This window comes from Mytilus trossulus, chromosome 3, assembly GCF_036588685.1.
Source record: "Mytilus trossulus isolate FHL-02 chromosome 3, PNRI_Mtr1.1.1.hap1, whole genome shotgun sequence".
Taxonomy (NCBI): Eukaryota; Metazoa; Mollusca; class Bivalvia; order Mytilida; family Mytilidae; genus Mytilus; species Mytilus trossulus.
Window position 1 is genome coordinate 44,330,401 of NC_086375.1, and position 17,502 is coordinate 44,347,902.

At 30.5% G+C, this 17,502-nt stretch overlaps 1 protein-coding gene across 6 annotated transcripts; it reads left to right on the forward strand.

The window, feature by feature from the left end:
• The first annotated feature begins 444 nt into the window (after positions 1–444).
• LOC134711570 (AP-1 complex subunit sigma-2-like) lies at positions 445–16,779 on the forward strand. 6 transcript variants are annotated; one of them, XM_063572236.1, is made up of 6 exons: positions 474–580; positions 3,470–3,648; positions 4,596–4,704; positions 5,625–5,762; positions 6,094–6,164; positions 16,073–16,779. In XM_063572236.1, the coding sequence occupies exons 1-5, from the start codon at positions 578–580 to the stop codon at positions 6,136–6,138; spliced, it is 474 nt and encodes a 157-aa protein (XP_063428306.1). In that variant the 5' UTR covers positions 474–577; the 3' UTR covers positions 6,139–6,164; positions 16,073–16,779. The 6 variants fall into 6 exon arrangements, with proteins under 6 accessions (XP_063428301.1, XP_063428306.1, XP_063428303.1 ...); XM_063572233.1 differs by lacking the exon at positions 6,094–6,164 and adding an exon at positions 9,722–9,788; XM_063572232.1 differs by lacking the exon at positions 6,094–6,164 and adding an exon at positions 11,520–11,612.
• Positions 16,780–17,502: the final 723 nt, after the last annotated feature.

Here is a 17,502-nt window from a genome sequence, read left to right on the forward strand (position 1 = left end):
CGAAAAAATCAATGTAGGTGACAAATACTTTTGGTGGTATACTGTACGTAAAAGTAAAAATAAAGTTGAGTCGAGCGCACCTGCTATGTTTGATATTTTAATTCACAACATCTCGACTTCTTAGGTCCTCTTAGAAAATAAGGCCACCAAGGCCCCTTGCAACCACATAAATTTGCTCATTTAAATCAATATTTTTATGAGTTAAATTGGTTAAAAACTGCCTGACATGATTGAAAATCTAGACCGATTGTGTTCTGTTACTCAGCAATCATTATGGCGGAAGAATTTCATCCTCACTAAAATAAAAGCATTTACCGGTACCTTTTGCCAAATTAACGATATTTAAAATAAATAACATGCTTGAAAAATTCTACCTGATGCTTTATACGGTTGCATGGCTGTATATAAAGCAAAAAAAATACATTTGGGTCACTAGCTGTACCCTTTTAATATGCCGGAAGTGTAGATGACGTTTTCAACTATTTTAGACAGGCGTAGTCATTTACAAGCCTTATAAAATTTCTTCGCAATGCTGTGAATATCTGCATTGTGCAGAATTTATGAAAATATTTTCAATATGGTATTTATTATGTTAACACCGTTGCTTTCAAGGGACACGCTATAAACAGACTTATTTCAGTCCAATCAACCACTTGTACAGAAATAATTTATTGTCAGAAAAAAAAATTACACCACAAAACGATTTACATAATATATATACAACACAATGTTCATTAAATTTCATAGAACATTCAGTTTTTAAAAATGTGTTCTAGTTCCTGGATGGAATTGAATCTCCTAAGTCTTCCTGTCTCTTCTGTGAAATTACCTCCCTTTGGTACATGTATTTGAGAATCTGCCACACTTGAGCTACATGTAGGCTATATCATGCATGGTCAGATCATATGTTGTTGTAAGCAGTATGATTTCGTATTATGCATGATTTTGCAATTGTTACGTCACAATATTTCTTAAGAGTATGAAAACCCATGAGACCAGGATATCCAGGTGTAATGATAAGTCGTTATACTAAGGCTATTTTTTTCTTTTTTTTTTCTGTAGACTTAGCTTTAATTTTTTATAACCATGCATTGGCAAGCTTGATAACTCGTAATTGTTTGTCAGTAACTAAATGTACAATGATGTCCCATACGGAACCTTCTGACCTTGTTTGTTTACATTAAAATTTCAATGGCGTCAAAATCACGTGATGTCAGTTCGTTATATCCAATCAAATTGCTCTACTGTCAATTAGGGGATTTTTCAGTCTACAGCAATTACGTTATTTCTTTCTGGGATATTGCTTCAAAATAGTTTGCAATAGTTCTGGGTTTTATTCAACAGGAAAACTCTTTTTTTGCCATCCCTTTTGACATCAAGGGAATTTTGTATGAATATTTACATACAGTCATGATGGTCAGAATATCGATCTTTTTATAATGAATAAAAAGAAAATTCTATGAAAAATAAATGTAAATGGTTTCTTATTAACTAACTCTATATGCCTGTTCAAAATTATGGCATGGGCATCGTTTTTTCATATAGTTTTCCTTTCATTTTGGTTGAGCTTTTTTCGCGGGAAAATCGAGAAAGAGGTAAGGAGCATGTCATTTCTAAATTCCTAAAAATACGTTTTGCTTGACCTATATTGCCTGCCACAAGATTGATGACGCTGAATGGAATGTACTCAAAGCAATGGAGGCCGGAAATGGGATTTTGTGAAGTTCTAGAATGTTTTTAAATATTCGGAAGTTGGGATTGAAACGGGCATTAGAAAATTGGCATTTTTTGGCAATAATTGAGAACAACATTGAAAACTTACCTTTAGAAATGTTTTTTTATTCAAAAGTGCAGAAAAAACGTATTTTGCACTGTTTTTCTACGCCAGAAGTACCGTAGTGACATCAATGCGGAGTTTCCCCGTGTGTTAAGTTCAAACACAAATACCTAACGAACTGACAAGATGAACGATCTTAGACTACGGTAGGATACATTGTCATTGGTACTTACATCATACAACAATCACTCATTGTTTGTGGCTTCAGACATTGTCAGACATTTCTACTTCTTACATCAAAATTTTATGGGATTCTTTGTGATGTCCAGTAATTATTGGTATTTATCCACCATTATGTCAATACACCTAATTGCTATTTATTCCATTCCGGATAAGTTCTAAAATTACACAACTTTTTCATCCAGTTGAAGCTATCTGGGACCCTGTTTAAACATTTCACCATGCATGATACTTTTTATTGAGACCTGTTTAAACTACCGTAAATACTTCAAACAAAATATTTTTTTACTTTGATTTTAATTTCGAAAAAAGTGGATCATACTATACTGAGCCAAAAAAGTTTAGCAACACTTTTTTTTATAAAGTATTTTTTGTTGTTTTTGGAAAAAAATATTTAAACATCATGGATATTATCCTTAGTTTTACCTGTAATTTAAAACAGACGTACTTTTTTCCTGCTGATTGATTTCGCGCCATTTCAGCTTTGCACGTGTAAATGGTGTTTTACCTTCTCTACCTGTACTTTTAAAACGATATTAAAAATTTCTTTTTCACTAACGTTCAGAAACACACCATTGGTAAGAAAAACACAAACACCTTTGAAAAAATTGCATGGGGCGTCAACCAGACCTCCCCGAAAATGACAGTCAGAAAGGTCTTGAAATGGTTGATGCTGTAATGAGGGTTGTTGACATCATGGCTCGATTTAATGTGCAAAAGGCAACATTTTAGAGACTAACAAACAGATATCAACAAATTACAACTGCAAAAGATGGGTCGATATCTCGTAGACAAAAAAAAACTATCGTCAAGGGAGGAGCGCTTCCTTGGCTTTAAATCAACACGTGACAAGTTTTTTCCGGCTAAAAAAGTAGTGCATTGACTAAGGGAATCTGCTGTTGTGTCTGCCAATGCTTCATTGGGGCACTAAGGGCATGGCTGAGAAATTGATTTTGAGAAACACTATACTCATTTACGCATTTTGACCCTCCCGCGCTCCATACAAAGAAAATCCTAATGAATGTGAGTGATTAACATTCATGTTGCTTCTGACATATCATTATTTCATTTTTTTATTATTAAAATTATATGTTGTTATGATTTTGTAATAAAATAAAATTTCACATTTTTGTTGCTAAACTTTTTTGGCTCAGTATATATCAAAGTTTCTTGATGATCACTTTCTAAAGTTTTTTCTCCCTCAGCTCACTACTGATGACCTCCATTTTTCGGCTGGTGACCCAAACAGGAAGTTGTATAAATGACTGTTTTTCCCGGAATGGACTTAATAGCGATAAGGTGTATAGTTTACGCTACACATAGTCTCAAATCAAGTGACACAGATTTTCAAATAGTGATTGATGAGATGTTTTATTACCCCTTTTTCACTTATTTGTCTGCCATTACTGGACATGACCAAAACAAATATTTCTATTTTTTATTATTTTTTAGATGCAATTTATGCTTTTGTTTAGTCGTCAAGGTAAATTGCGACTACAGAAATGGTATGAAGCTCATCCAGATAAATTGAAAAAGAAAATCACAAGAGAATTAGTGGCATTGGTGCTTTCCAGAAAACCAAAAATGTGTAGTTTCTTGGAATGGAAAGATCTAAAAATTGTTTACAAAAGGTTAGAATAGAGGGCCGGGAATTCACACACGTCTAAAAATTGTTTACAAAATGTTAGAATAGAGGGAATTCACACAAGTCTAAAAATGAACAGCATTGCTTTCTTTATTATAAGACAAAAGAGCAAAATAGTTTTACTTTTTCAAGGCTATTCAGTTAGTGGGAAGACCAATCTTATATTCAACATGTACACATTTATACGTAAATATCTGCTCATATTTCACAGATATGGACACATCTTGTTTTATTCGGTATGAATATAATCATCTTAGACAATCTTTGATATTCTATCTTGAATTCAGTCAGGTGCTGTTAGATCTTGTCATAATTGATAAATATATAATACACATGTAGAAACATTTTGATACATGCTATGCCAAACAAATGTCATCATGTGTACATTATAGTTTACCAAGCACTTTACCAAAATTTTGATTTGACAATTTCTGTTTGAGTACATGTATAATAAAATATTAATGCAAGAATCACAGATATTTTACAAAAGCTTCATTGCATACATGTATGTAGGACATTTTTGGATGTTAACTTGTTAAGCAAACAACAATCAATCACTGAATCAACAAAAGCTACTAACTGAGACCATGGCAGTATTATATTGACAATATAATACTTCCATGCTGAGACCAATAAAATTATTTCTGTAGCTGCTTCGCATGATCACTTCTATTCTACTTATAGTAATACAATTGAATAGTTCTGATTTTTACATTTTTTGAGATTTACAAACTCATCAATGGGATTTCATTTTTGAATTAATAACTGTATACAATGTAATACATTGTAGCTAAACCAACAAAATTTACAAGGTGTTATTGTTATGAATTCAATGTATATATATTGCAACATACCATTATCTGCTAAAAATGCATACTAATTCTTACACTGTTCACTAATGCCATGTTTTCAAGATAATTTTTTATATTTCAGATATGCTAGTTTATATTTTTGCTGTGCAATAGAAAATGATGACAATGAACTGTTAGCTTTGGAGATTATACACAGATATGTAGAATTGTTAGATAAATATTTTGGAAGTGTAAGTTATTTCCCTTTAAATGCTGTTGTCTTTAAAAAAAATAAGTGAACTGAGAATGATTGAAAGGAGGAAGGGAGACCATAGGTTATTTTGAGAAAAAGAAGACTTCTGTATGTGCTGAATTATACCATTTAGAAAACAAAGATGCATAGATCTATGTACATTCTGAATTAGTATGCTTACAGAAAAAAGGTCTTACTAATTATACATTTTAAAAAGAATAATATGTGGGTTATTATGTATACTGCAAATAGACATCAACTAAATAATGAAATTAAACTAGAAAACAATCTTTAGTCACTTAAGGACTCGTAATTATGCAAATCATAAAGAATAATTTAAAAATTATAAATCATTTTACTGACTGTCTCTTTAAATATGTATCCCAAAATAGGGCTGTTCAATGATGTATTGAATTAATACTGTGGTAATTTGTAAAATGACAAAATGTTAAAGATATTCACCAGAAATATCTAAATTGAGAAAGGAAATGGGTCTTCAATATAGCGAGAAACTGCAGCACCTGTAGGTGTCCTTCAGCTGGCCCCTTAAAAAATATGCATACTAGTACATTGTACAGTGAATAAGGACTTCATACTAAACTCTGAATTATACACAAGAAACTAAAATCAAAAATAATACAAGACTAACAAAGACCAGAGGCTCCTGACTTTGTAGAGACGCAAAATTGCTGTGGGGTTAAACATGTTTGTGAGATCTCAACCCTCCCCCTATACCTCTAGCCAATGTAGAAAAGTAAACGCATAACAATATTATACACACATTAAAATTCAGTTCAAGAGAAGTCAGAGTTCGATAATCTATTTTATCAGAGTAGATTTTAGAATTTATCAGTCATAAACAGGTATCATTACTTACAAGAGTTGTAAAAAAAATGATTTTGTTATTTCTAATTTTAGGTATGTGAATTAGACATAATATTTAATTTTGAGAAAGCCTACTTCATGTTAGATGAGTTATTATTGGGTGGAGAGGTTCAAGAAACCAGTAAGAAGAATGTTTTGAAAGCTATTGCAGCTCAAGATCTCTTGCAAGAGGTAAGGTATAGGGTAAAAGATCATGCATGTTACAGGTTTTCAGGAGGTTGAATGTGTGGTTTCAACTGGTTTGGTTTGTGATCATGGGTTAAAGTGTGGTTTGTTTAGTTTTATATTTTATACATCTTGTTTTTAGAGGTTTTAAAAATAACACAGTACCTGACGTTACAACTATGGTGAAGTGAAATAATAAAGTTCAGTGATTTGAAAAGTAAGACACCATTCACTTAGCAGTACTTGCATTTCAGTGAAAATTAAGGATTCAGATGAAAGTTTGCTTTGTTTTATTTTACTATTGTTTATGCGTTTTGCTTTAATACTTTATTTGAAGGAGGAAGCTTTTGATGAAGCTCTCAGAGAATATGGACTGGTCTAAGGCTATTCTAGGAAGATGATGATCTGGTAGACATTTCTATTTATTACTGTCATGATCAGAATTCTGTACATTTTGTACACCAAAAACATTGATCAATGTAAAGTATATACAAATGAACTACTTACATTTGACTTAGAAAATAGTGACCAGCAGATATTTATTATTTTGGAGCAAGAATTTTAAGCTCTAAATAGGATCCAATTGAAAAGATCAAACCCCAATTTAGATCGAATAATACTTTCTTTGAAATAGTTGGGAGAAGTCCATAACCGGCTTATAGAATGGTGAAGTTGGGCAGATGGTTAAGAGTGGGTACTTTATATCCCTGTACAGTTTTACCAAAGGTAGAGTTGACATGGCTCTTGAATGCTTAAAAATGTATATACCCTTTCATGACATTGCTACAACTTTAATTCACTGAGTAGGGGAAAGGAAGAAATCCTATGAGTATTGTGGATCAAAGGTCAATATAAGTGGGAACAGTTGATTAAAAATCTATGTGGATAACATTAATGATAGTGATAAACATTGTTTCATAAAAAAAATATCATGGTCATTCAAAAATTCCAAAACAGTTTCCAAACTTTAAACAGTCTGTCATAATTCCCATGGGTTACTTAGGGTCATACATGTTAAGAGTATGTACTAATGTCATACTATTGGATAATTAATGCGTAGTACTTCCACAGAATTTTGATCATGAAGATAAACCTTGCATGTTGTATTGAGAATGGTGATCTGGTTTTGTGGACTGTGTATTTTCTGTCTGTTCCTAAAGCTCTTAAGGAGATTTTCTGGCTTTTGATCTCTCTTCATCCCTGAAAATGAATGTTGTTGTTGTTCATGATTTTATTATTTTTGCACATTTTTTATTAAAAAAAAGGATCTTATCTGTTGTATTCTTATGTCTTCTTATCAAGGATAAGTTAAATGTTATATCCTGTTCCTTGTTTATTTCAAATAGATGGTTTAAAAGTAAACTTGTGTATGTAGATGAAATAAAGTTAAGCAGAAAATGGAATAATCTTGCATATACCAAGATCACAGTTGCCACCATCTAGTTAAAAATATGAAATAATAATTATACATAGTATGTAAGATGTAGGTTTAGATATAAACTGACATTGAAAAGATTATAGCAGAGAATGGATTAACAAATTACAATAGTTATATTAGAGGTTGTTTCAGTAGTTTGGTTTTAACATGCATAATTTCAGATTGTTATCATCTTCCTAGAATGCCTTAGCATACAGCTTAACATTGGCGTTCTTAGTCTGCATTGCTACTGTTTGCAAGATGCCAGCATTATGATGAATGTTTTATCCCATGTCAACTATTTATACAAAAGAAAGTTATTTTCAGTGCCCTTTATATATATTCTGTAGCAATTTGATAATTGCATGTATGTTTCACAGCAATACATTTTGTTTATTAACCATTGTTCAAATATCTAGGGAAGGCACTAGGGAAAAGGTTACTAAGACATGTAAGAGAAGGGTCTTGGTTTTAAACAAACTTGAAAGTCCCAATTTGATTTCATAAATTATTCTGTTAAAAACATTTATTTGATATTTCAAACATTAATTTTCAATGAAAGCAAACAAATAAAGAGTTTAGTATATTTCAAAGATAGATTTTGAGCATCTACAAGGATTGCTTTCTTTTTATTGTTGCTTGTGTATGTAAACTGCTATTTATGTTTGAAAATTTGCTAACTTTTAGACTTCATTTATTTTCACAGAAAGTTAAGTTTTATCAAAATATATTTTTTCAAGCTAGATAAATTGATTTTTAGAAAAAGATTCACATTGTATATTTTCAAACCATTCTTTATGTGGACTCCCAAAATAATGTGAAAGTGACTTGTAAATTAAAAATCAAAACTTATAAAAAAAAAAGCACTTGTAAATATTTTCTTTTGTATAAATGTTTACATGATGTTGCTTATTACAGAGTCCCTGGTACACACTAACAATTATTGTCAAATGTATTTAACCATGAATTGATTGAATTCTACTGTGTATTCATTGATATTTGTGGCATCAATTTTCAAGGCTATAGAAAATTATTTATTTTTTTGAACTTTTGAATTTGTGTTTTAACTTTAGCCAAGAAATCCACAAAAATATGTTACCCACAATAAATAATGAATACAGAGTAAAATGCATTAAAAAATTGTGAAATAAACAGATAAAAAACCTCAGTATTTTTTAAATCACAGAAAGCATGTTTCCCTCCTTTTACTTTAGTCCCTGACTTTATACACACAGAATCATTTTTGTTTGTACTTTTTTTTTAAATTTTTAATGCATGAGTAAAGCACTTGAAAAAATCATGAATGCTGATTTTTTTTTGTAATTTTTACTATCAGTTTATAAGATTATGAAACAGAATTTGAGTTTGATCAAGAAAGTCATATAATTAATCAATTACTTGCTATAGGTAAAACATACTTTTGATACCAAACCGTAAATAAAAATCTCAAACTCTTTCAATACACAATTTTTGAGTGTGATCATGATTGCCATAAACATATATTTTAGAAATAGTACATAAGATTTACAGTGTTTTTCATATGGGAATGTATACTCGATGAAATATTTCAGCAACCTGTGCCCTGAACTTGTGATATGATGAGTGATATTAGTCTTTCATGGTCACACTTCAGTTTTTGAACATTTTTTTTTAGGCTTTAAACAGATTTTTAATAAACATAGGCTGACAAAAATTTGCTATTGGGAGGGATGGACATCTGACAATTTTGAAATCACTTTGTAAAAAAGTTGAATTCAATATCTAACATGTGTGATTAACATTTTTTGTCAGCAGAAATAGAAAAGAGGAGGAAAGAAAATAACGGAAATATAAAAAAAATATTCATCCATTTTTATTATTTTAATTTTTGATAATAGACAAGTTATGAATTAAGCTGTTGCAAGATGTCTTGATTAGTATGAATTATTCAATTAAGAATATCCAAATTATTGTAAATGATAGTACGGTAAATAGTTCTACTATTTTATAGCATTTTCAAAGAGAAATTTCATGTTTAAGAAAGAAAAAAAATTGCAACAGCTTATTTTAGTAACTTTAGATGTTGTAAATTAATGTTGTCACTTTTTACTTTTAAATTTGAAAATTAACATTTCCTCCTTTTTTCATTGATAGGAGGAGACTCCACAAGGATTTTTTGAAGACCATGGTCTAGGTTGATGGACTGCATGTGTAGAGTTGGTGATGTCCTTCCCTTTCAAATCCTGCATTTCCATGGCAACAACCTTTTACCATAACATTCAATTGACAATATTAACATTTATATACTCTTATGTAATGTGTGCAATGATGTTTATTAAATGTGCTTTGTTTACTGAATAATGAATTTTAGGAAAACATAGTGTACATTGACAGTAATTATCCTTCATGAAATATTTTCATTGACATAATTGGAAATTTTTCGACTTTAATTTGCATACCTGATATTCTGACTCTAAAATTTATTTGTTGAAAGTTTATTTACTAGAATTCTTTTCTTTGGATGTAAATGCATTGATTTAGTGTTTTTTTATTTTTATTTTTACTCCAGAATGGATACATTGATTTAGGCCCGTCATTGGTTATGAAGCTTAACTGATATTTTTGTACTCAAGAATGTAAGTGATGAATGTTGTGCTATCTTACTGAAAAGAGGGATCAACAATGTTATAATTTAGTTTTTTGGGTCAAAAAAGGGGACCAAGAGACATTTAAATCAACAGAGATTTTTACTTTGTCATATACAATGTAATGAATGCATATTTTTTCTTTGTAATAGGATAATTGGAAATATTTTGCTGTTTCTAATTGAAGTTTTCATATTTTAATGTTGTAAGAATGTTTTTTGGACAAAAACAAGTGTTTCTCTTTTTAAAATATCAAGAAATAAATTTGAGATTAGTAAGGCCATACTGTAAAAGCAAGTTTATCCTCAATTTTCAGTGTAGAACTTGCTTTCTTTTTGACTTCTTCACTGGTTTGATCATAAAATCTAATCAATTTTGATATAATTTTTTTTATTATCATTAACTTGCAAAGCATACTTGCCAAAACTTGCTTTTTTGTTTTGCTTATATCATTTCACGACTTTTTACACTTTAAAACTTTCTTCTAATTCCCATGACAATTCATACTGTTTATTTGTAGAGAATTCATAAACCTAAGGGAAATTTTATTTATTATTCACCTCAATATTTATATGTCTGTTTAGGAATCATTTTACATTGAATTCATGTTAATTATTATGAAAAGACTGAGAGGTTATTGCCTTATTTCTATGTGCAAATTTTTTTTCAATAGGTAATAAGTTTTTGATATGACTTTCTTGCGAACAAATTAGAAAGGGAAGGCACATAAAGTTGATTACAAAGTATTCATAAGAAATCCATGATACTATAGATAGTGTTTTACTACATTCCTTCTTTTTTTCATAGATATTATATATACACATAAGTGCTTTGTTCATTTGAATCTCATAATAAAATACAAAATCAGCATAAAATGAATTCTGTGTTTATTTTGTCCTCGACATGCATGATATACTGTGGATTCATTATTTTTATGAGTTACTAATTTTGGTTGATTGGTGAAAAAAGAGTTCAAGAAATATGAAATCAAGTATTTACAAATATACAATTTTCCTTTAATCCACAAAAATGGTTCCCCTGAAAATAATGTATCCACAGAAGGCCATTTAAGCAAATGATGCTAACATTGTTTATTTTCTTGAAATAAAAAAAAGCAAATTAAAATTAAAATCTCCATGATGACAACTGCACACTTGCATCTGACACTTTTATTCACACTAATGCACTTTATTAACATGTCTACTAGTGTAATACACATGCACAGAAAAGCAATGATACGACAGGTTTGGTGACTCATCTAATACACAAAGTGTATTTATTTCTCAAGATTATGCAAAGACTCGTTTTGGTAGAAAAAGTTTTGAATTTCATATTTATTTTGAGTAACTTTCAAATTTTTCTATTACTGGTACTACTTTTTAGGGGTGTTTTTTTTCTGGTTTAGTTTATGAAGTAAAAAAAAAAGATATGTCAAAAATTTTGGAAAAAAAATTGCTATGATTTTTTTTTTAACTAGATATTAGTATATCTGAAAAGGCAAAATCTTTCAGATATATTTTTCTCCAAACATATTTAATCAATAGATTCATGTTTATTGGGTATTGCAAACAACTCATAAAAACATAGGATTTATTTTTTTAGTTTTATACTAAAAAATCTTCTGAATAACAAGTCTTGCATAAATCTTAGAAATAAATACAATTTAAGATTAATTTGCTACTAGGGTAGGCATGGTAATATCAGTCTATGCATTAATTGTAGGTGTGGATGAATTATGAATCAGCTTCAGTAACCAAAACACTCCCGATTTGAAATAATAATTGGAAAAGCATGGATGTATTTTCACATTATTTGGTATGTTGACATGTTAGGATAAGGGATTTGTCTGAATGCACCTGGGTTAGTTTTTTTTTTTTATTATTGAACATTTAAGATTTCTCATATATATATATATATATGCTAATGAACTAGATTTTGGATGGTTCTTGATCCTTCAATTTGTGTAACCAAACATGCTCTTACAATTTTTTTTTTTTGTGAATCTGTATCTTATGAACAGGAAATAGAAAGACTGATCAGTTCAAAGACTGTCTTTTTCCAACATGTTAAAAAAATACAAATTAGTGTACCTGCTCTGGAAAACAATGCCATATTCTATAATAAGGGCAGTTTAAGAAATACTAGCAGGCTATTAATGGAGACAAAAAGAGAAATCCAGTCTTTGCAAATAGAATTTTTAATCAAGGCATGCACTTTTTCAATTAAAATACTATTTTACAATTTGATATATGCCTGCAGATCTGGGTTGTGTAACTTGTGCTCAAGTTCTGAACTAGGTGGTTTTATCCATGACTCTTTACTTGACATATTGAAACACCTGTTTTTGCTGCTTTTTAGCACCTTGTAGTTTAATCTAGGATAACTTGTTTTGCTTTGATTACTAGAAATCATGCATGCTTTGCACAGTATTATCATAAGAATCATATTTAGATAGTAATACAAATGTATTAGATAATTGATTTTTCTGTTAATATAAAGAATTAAAACTTCAGTACAAGCATGCTTTTTTGGAATATAAAAATACTAGAATGTTCCATGTTCAGCATGAAATCAATTTTGAGGATGTGTCAGCTATCTTGGATTTGAAAAATAACAGATAAATTGTCCTAATCACTGTTTTTGAAGGAATATCAAAAGACGCATGCAGATTGCAGAAGTATAAATATAAAATAAGGGCCATAGTGTTTGTAAAAGTTGTATAGTTTCAAGCTGAGTGTGTGTGTTTCCAAAGTTTTAATATTATAAGGTGAAGATACACAACAGATAGCCTGCAAATTTGGCTACACACTGGACAAACAGTTTTTCTGGTCATCCTTTGGTACCTGACCCATGATTTGAATAGTTATACAGTAACAAGTGTTACTTTTCAATACCAAGTAAAATGTATTATGAAGTGTATATCTAGCAAATATAGTAAGGTTAATATTGATTGATTGTTGGTATTTAACGTCTTATTCATCACTCTTGTCTGTTTTGTGGCTGTCAGCTTATATAAGTTGAGGCAGCAGGATAGAACCAAGACTTTAGGCATCAATCCTTGTCAATGCAGATCAGAATACAAAGCTCCTGTCATCTGAACATAACATAGAAAAATAAAGTTTATTTAAAGTCAATTTGAGTTCTTTTATTCAATGATTATGCCCTTGTTATAAAGGCTTGGTATCTAATGGACAAAATTCCTAAGCCTTTAGAACAAATTTACTTTTTATGTGACATTTATGGACAATACGTTTTCTGGTAAGCATTCCTTCATTTGCGTGCCCCCCAGTCCCACAACCTGAAGTTTTTTAACCTGAAGTGGGAAGTCTTCAGGTTAAGGTTGTTTTTGATGAAGTTGAAGTTCAATCAGGTTGAAGCTCAAAACACATGTTCCCTATGATATCATCTTTCTAATATTAATGCCAATTTAGACATTTTACCCCATTTCCATGGTCCACTGAACATAGAAAATGATAGTGTGGACTTTGTACTATGGACACAATCTTGTTAACAAATAATTTTATCTGATCTATTAATAACTCTCTACTTTCACATTTCAGTGTATCTCTCACACATTGTGCATCAAAATTTAATGTCAGTACTTACATAATGTAGGTTAATTGCCCTGGCAGGGGAAACAAGTCGACCAAGTTTAAGGATCCTTGAGGGTACAAAAAAAATCAGCAAAAATTGAAACATTTGTTTTTTCATTACAAATTTTATTGCACTATTAGTTGTTATTTTATTATATGGTACAAAAATCAAACAATAATTAAAATCTCAGACTCTTTAAGTGTTGTTGTCATATATAGGTATTTAAAGTTATTGACTGACAACCATGCATACTATGATATCCACTTCAGGAGACTTACGAAAGTAAATACAACATGGTTGGTTCACCAAATAGAGTTATAAGTGTCTAGTATAGGGATGTATACAAACTTTTTCAATACCATGCAAAATAAAATCTAAAAAAATGTGAACTTCTAAATTAAATGAATCCACAGCATGAGTTTATAAGCATTCATAGTTCATAAGTCACTTGTACAAAATAAATAAACAAGAGTGAAATTTTGAGATAAAACATCCTTTGAAAGCAAACTGGGGATGCATATCTAGTAAACTACATAACCAAAAGCATCATAAATAATAATTATGTCTAGGATAGCATGGCATGCTTACACCATCACATTTTCATGTTCATTGAACTGCAAAATCTGGGTACAATGCCTAATTAGGCATCATTTTAAAAGGTTCATATGGCAATGAACATGCAGACTAAGTTTCATGTGGAAATGACCACAACATCCATGTTTAACTTGGACTGCTAACACAAAGGTTCCTGGTTCAATTCCTGTTGGGATGAAAATTTCAGGAACTCAATTTTCTGCTCTCTCTTGACACCATTTGCGAGTATGGTCTTAAGGAAACGATGATAGTCCGTCGGAAGGGGACGATAAATGGCTGACCTGTGTTAAGAGAGAGCCATATCTTGCACGTTAAAGACACCCTTGTAGATTTCGAAAAAGAGTAGGCTAATGCCGCTACAAGGCAGCACTCGCACCTGCAAAGTGGAAAGGGATTAATATAAGTTGCAAAACTTGTTTCCTAATCCACTCTAAATAAATATGTTTAAACTAAACTAAACTAACTACCTTAAAACTTATTTTTAAACAGATCTGTAAACCGTGAAATCATGATCAAAAACCTTATTTAGCATCAAAGTAAATTCATATAAAATATATTAAAATATGGTTGCTTAGTTTCAAGTGAATGTGACAACAAATCTATGGACCAAATCTTTATTCTGTTACGGAATGAGACTAATGTATGGTCAGATAAACAGATACACACTCCAGAAAGCATAATGCCCCTAACTATCTAAGTCACAGTATAAGATATTAAGAGTTATATAAGGTTAACTTTGTATAGGGGATCTGCTACCTCCGTTTTGCAAATATAGGAGGTGCACATAGTGCCCCTTTGGCTTAAAATTTGAAGTACTTTAAAACTAGATTATTATGACCTACGAAAGTAGAGGGGCATTATGTTTTCTGGTCTCTGCCTCCGTTTTTCTGTCCGTTTGTTCATCCCGCTTCAGGTTAAAGTTTTGGTCAAGGTAGTATTTGATGAAGTTGAAGTCCAATCAACTTGAAACTTATTACACATGTTCCCCATGATATGATCTTTCTAATTTTAATGCCAAATTATAGTTTTGACTCCAATTTCACGGTCCACTGAACATGGAAAATTATAGTGTGAGTGGGTATTATGGACACATTCTTGTTTTTCTATAAATATAATTGATACATAAAAACAAAGTATAAAGAATGATGCATTTAAAATTTAATGAATATTTTCCTATATCTGGCAGTCAAAAGATAAGCATAAACTTGATTCGACAAAAAATAACAAAATGTGTATATTTTCAACTTACTGACAGATATAATGATCCGTTTCACAAATGATATCAGATATATTCCTTACGTCATAACTACAATCCTTTTCCCTTTCATGAATGTGACCTTCCGAATTTAGACTATTTACCGGATTTGATATCACATAAGCAACACAACGGGTGCCACATGTGGAGCAGGATCTGCTTACCCTTCCCGAGTTCCTGAGATTCGTGTTGTTTATTCTTTGGTTTTCTATGTTGTGTCATGTGTACTATTGTTTGTCTTTGTCTTTTTCATTTTAAGCCATGGCATTGTCAGTTTGTTTTAGATTTATGAGTTTGACTGTTCCTTTGATATCTTTGGTCCCTCTTTTATAGCTGACTATACAGTATGGGCTTTGCTCATTGTTAAAAGTCTGTACAGTGACTTTTAGTTGTTAATACCTTTGTCATTTTGGTCTCTTGTGGAGAGTTGTCTCATTGGCAGTCATACCACATCTTCTTTTTTATATTAGGTATTTCATGTATTTGTGAGTAGGAAATATTGAGCACATAAAAATAAGAAATTAATGTTTACATGAAGGGTGTTGTTCATATCGACGTTCAATTCAACATCAAATAACATAAAAAAATATTCAGATCGGCAGCTGACTCAGAAAATTTAAATTTTGAATAAACTCAGCACAGTATGTGATTTTAGTCCCCTACCGATGAAGTCAAAGGGACTCCCTTTGTCTGTCTGTCTATCAATCTATCAGGCAAATCAGTTTTCCACACTATTTTTCATCGTTCTTGTTGATATGATGATCTATTACATTGCCTTTTCATACATTGAATTAACTTATATTATAGTATACATGTATATGTGTTTTTACAGGAGTCTGAAGAGCCCCGAGGATTGCTGGAGGAGTTAGGATTTATTACTGGGAGCTAATAGAAGAAAGCCCTGAAGACAGAAGATTAGATAAGCAGTGCAGCATTTACAATGATTTGTTATGTGAATCTGGCCTTATTACTTAACATATCAAAACTTATTTTTGATAAATCAGTATTTTTTATGTCTGTCTTTTGACGGCTTTGATTTTAGCATTTGTTGATGTAGGGTTCATTTAAATTTTTTAACAATATTTACATTTTCAATGTATATATATATTTGAAATAGTGGCATATTCAAATCTTAGATACGCTAGCAAAGGCATAAAGTTTGCAAGTTGTACAAACAATACTGTTGCATTAGATGGTTGTGTTGAGTTTTTGAAAAAGATAACATATTTGATTCAAAATCCAATCAAAGATGTTTCAAGAATGTAGTTAAATTCTTCATGATTTCAGTTTTAACAAAATAATCAGGATTATTTATCCAAGATTAAATAAATTTACATATGATTGATAAATTTGCATATGATTGAATAAAATTTCCCATGAATGTAACTGTAAGAAGGTGCAATAAGGGCATTATTTATCAAACTTGTAAGCAGTTTGGGTTTTAAATGCAGTTTTATCATAAGGGTGCCTGTATAAGCATATACCATACTGTTGTAATTAGTTACCAAAACCATGAAATTCCCTTTGGTACCTTTCGAATTCACCTCTCCTAAAAAAACCAAAAAAAACAATATCATAAAGCAATTTCCAATCAATTAATTGAAAAAAGCTTGAATGCCAAAAAGAGAAAAGGGAAATAACTTACTAGTTTAAAGCATGACATTCACTTTTATTAAAAAGTAACCACTTGTCTCCCTTAGTCATGCGTCTTGTGATGTCACAATAAGTGAACGATGAGGTGACAGAATCACCATTTTTATGAAATGTCAGAGATTTTATTCTCTTTTTCTGAAATGTCAGAGATTTTATTCTTTTTTTTCTCAAATGTATCTAGGTAAATATCAAGTGCAGGCAGAATCTTCTATGACAAAAAAATGCACTTAACGGTTGCAACTGACAAGTTTTCGTCTTAAAGAAACAATTTAACAATTTTAATTGATAATAATTTGAATAGTTCATATTTGTGGTTTCTTAATATTCATAATAGTTTTAAAATTCAACAGCTTCAGAATTTTGAAGTGACAAATAATGCCCTTAACTGTGATTTTTAGTGCAAGGTATTTAATTGTGACTGTTGAATGATTAAAAGGTTGTGTTTTAAATATTGTATGAATATTCCAATCAAATAATTGTAATTCTAGTCAATGTTGATTTTTATTACAATGATATATACAATAAGATTATATATTTCTATAACTACAATAAACTATTAATAAAAAACAGTGTCTTGAAGAAGTAACAGTAATAGTTAGTCTTTTGAAA

Bases quoted from the DNA above. Each gene is read 5' to 3' on its own strand.
- LOC134711570 (XM_063572231.1), top strand. The intron at 4,705-5,624 runs GTAAGTTATTTC...TTCTAATTTTAG, and splicing joins TAGATAAATATTTTGGAAGT to GTATGTGAATTAGACATAAT. The intron at 5,763-16,072 runs GTAAGGTATAGG...GTGTTTTTACAG, and splicing joins CTCAAGATCTCTTGCAAGAG to GAGTCTGAAGAGCCCCGAGG.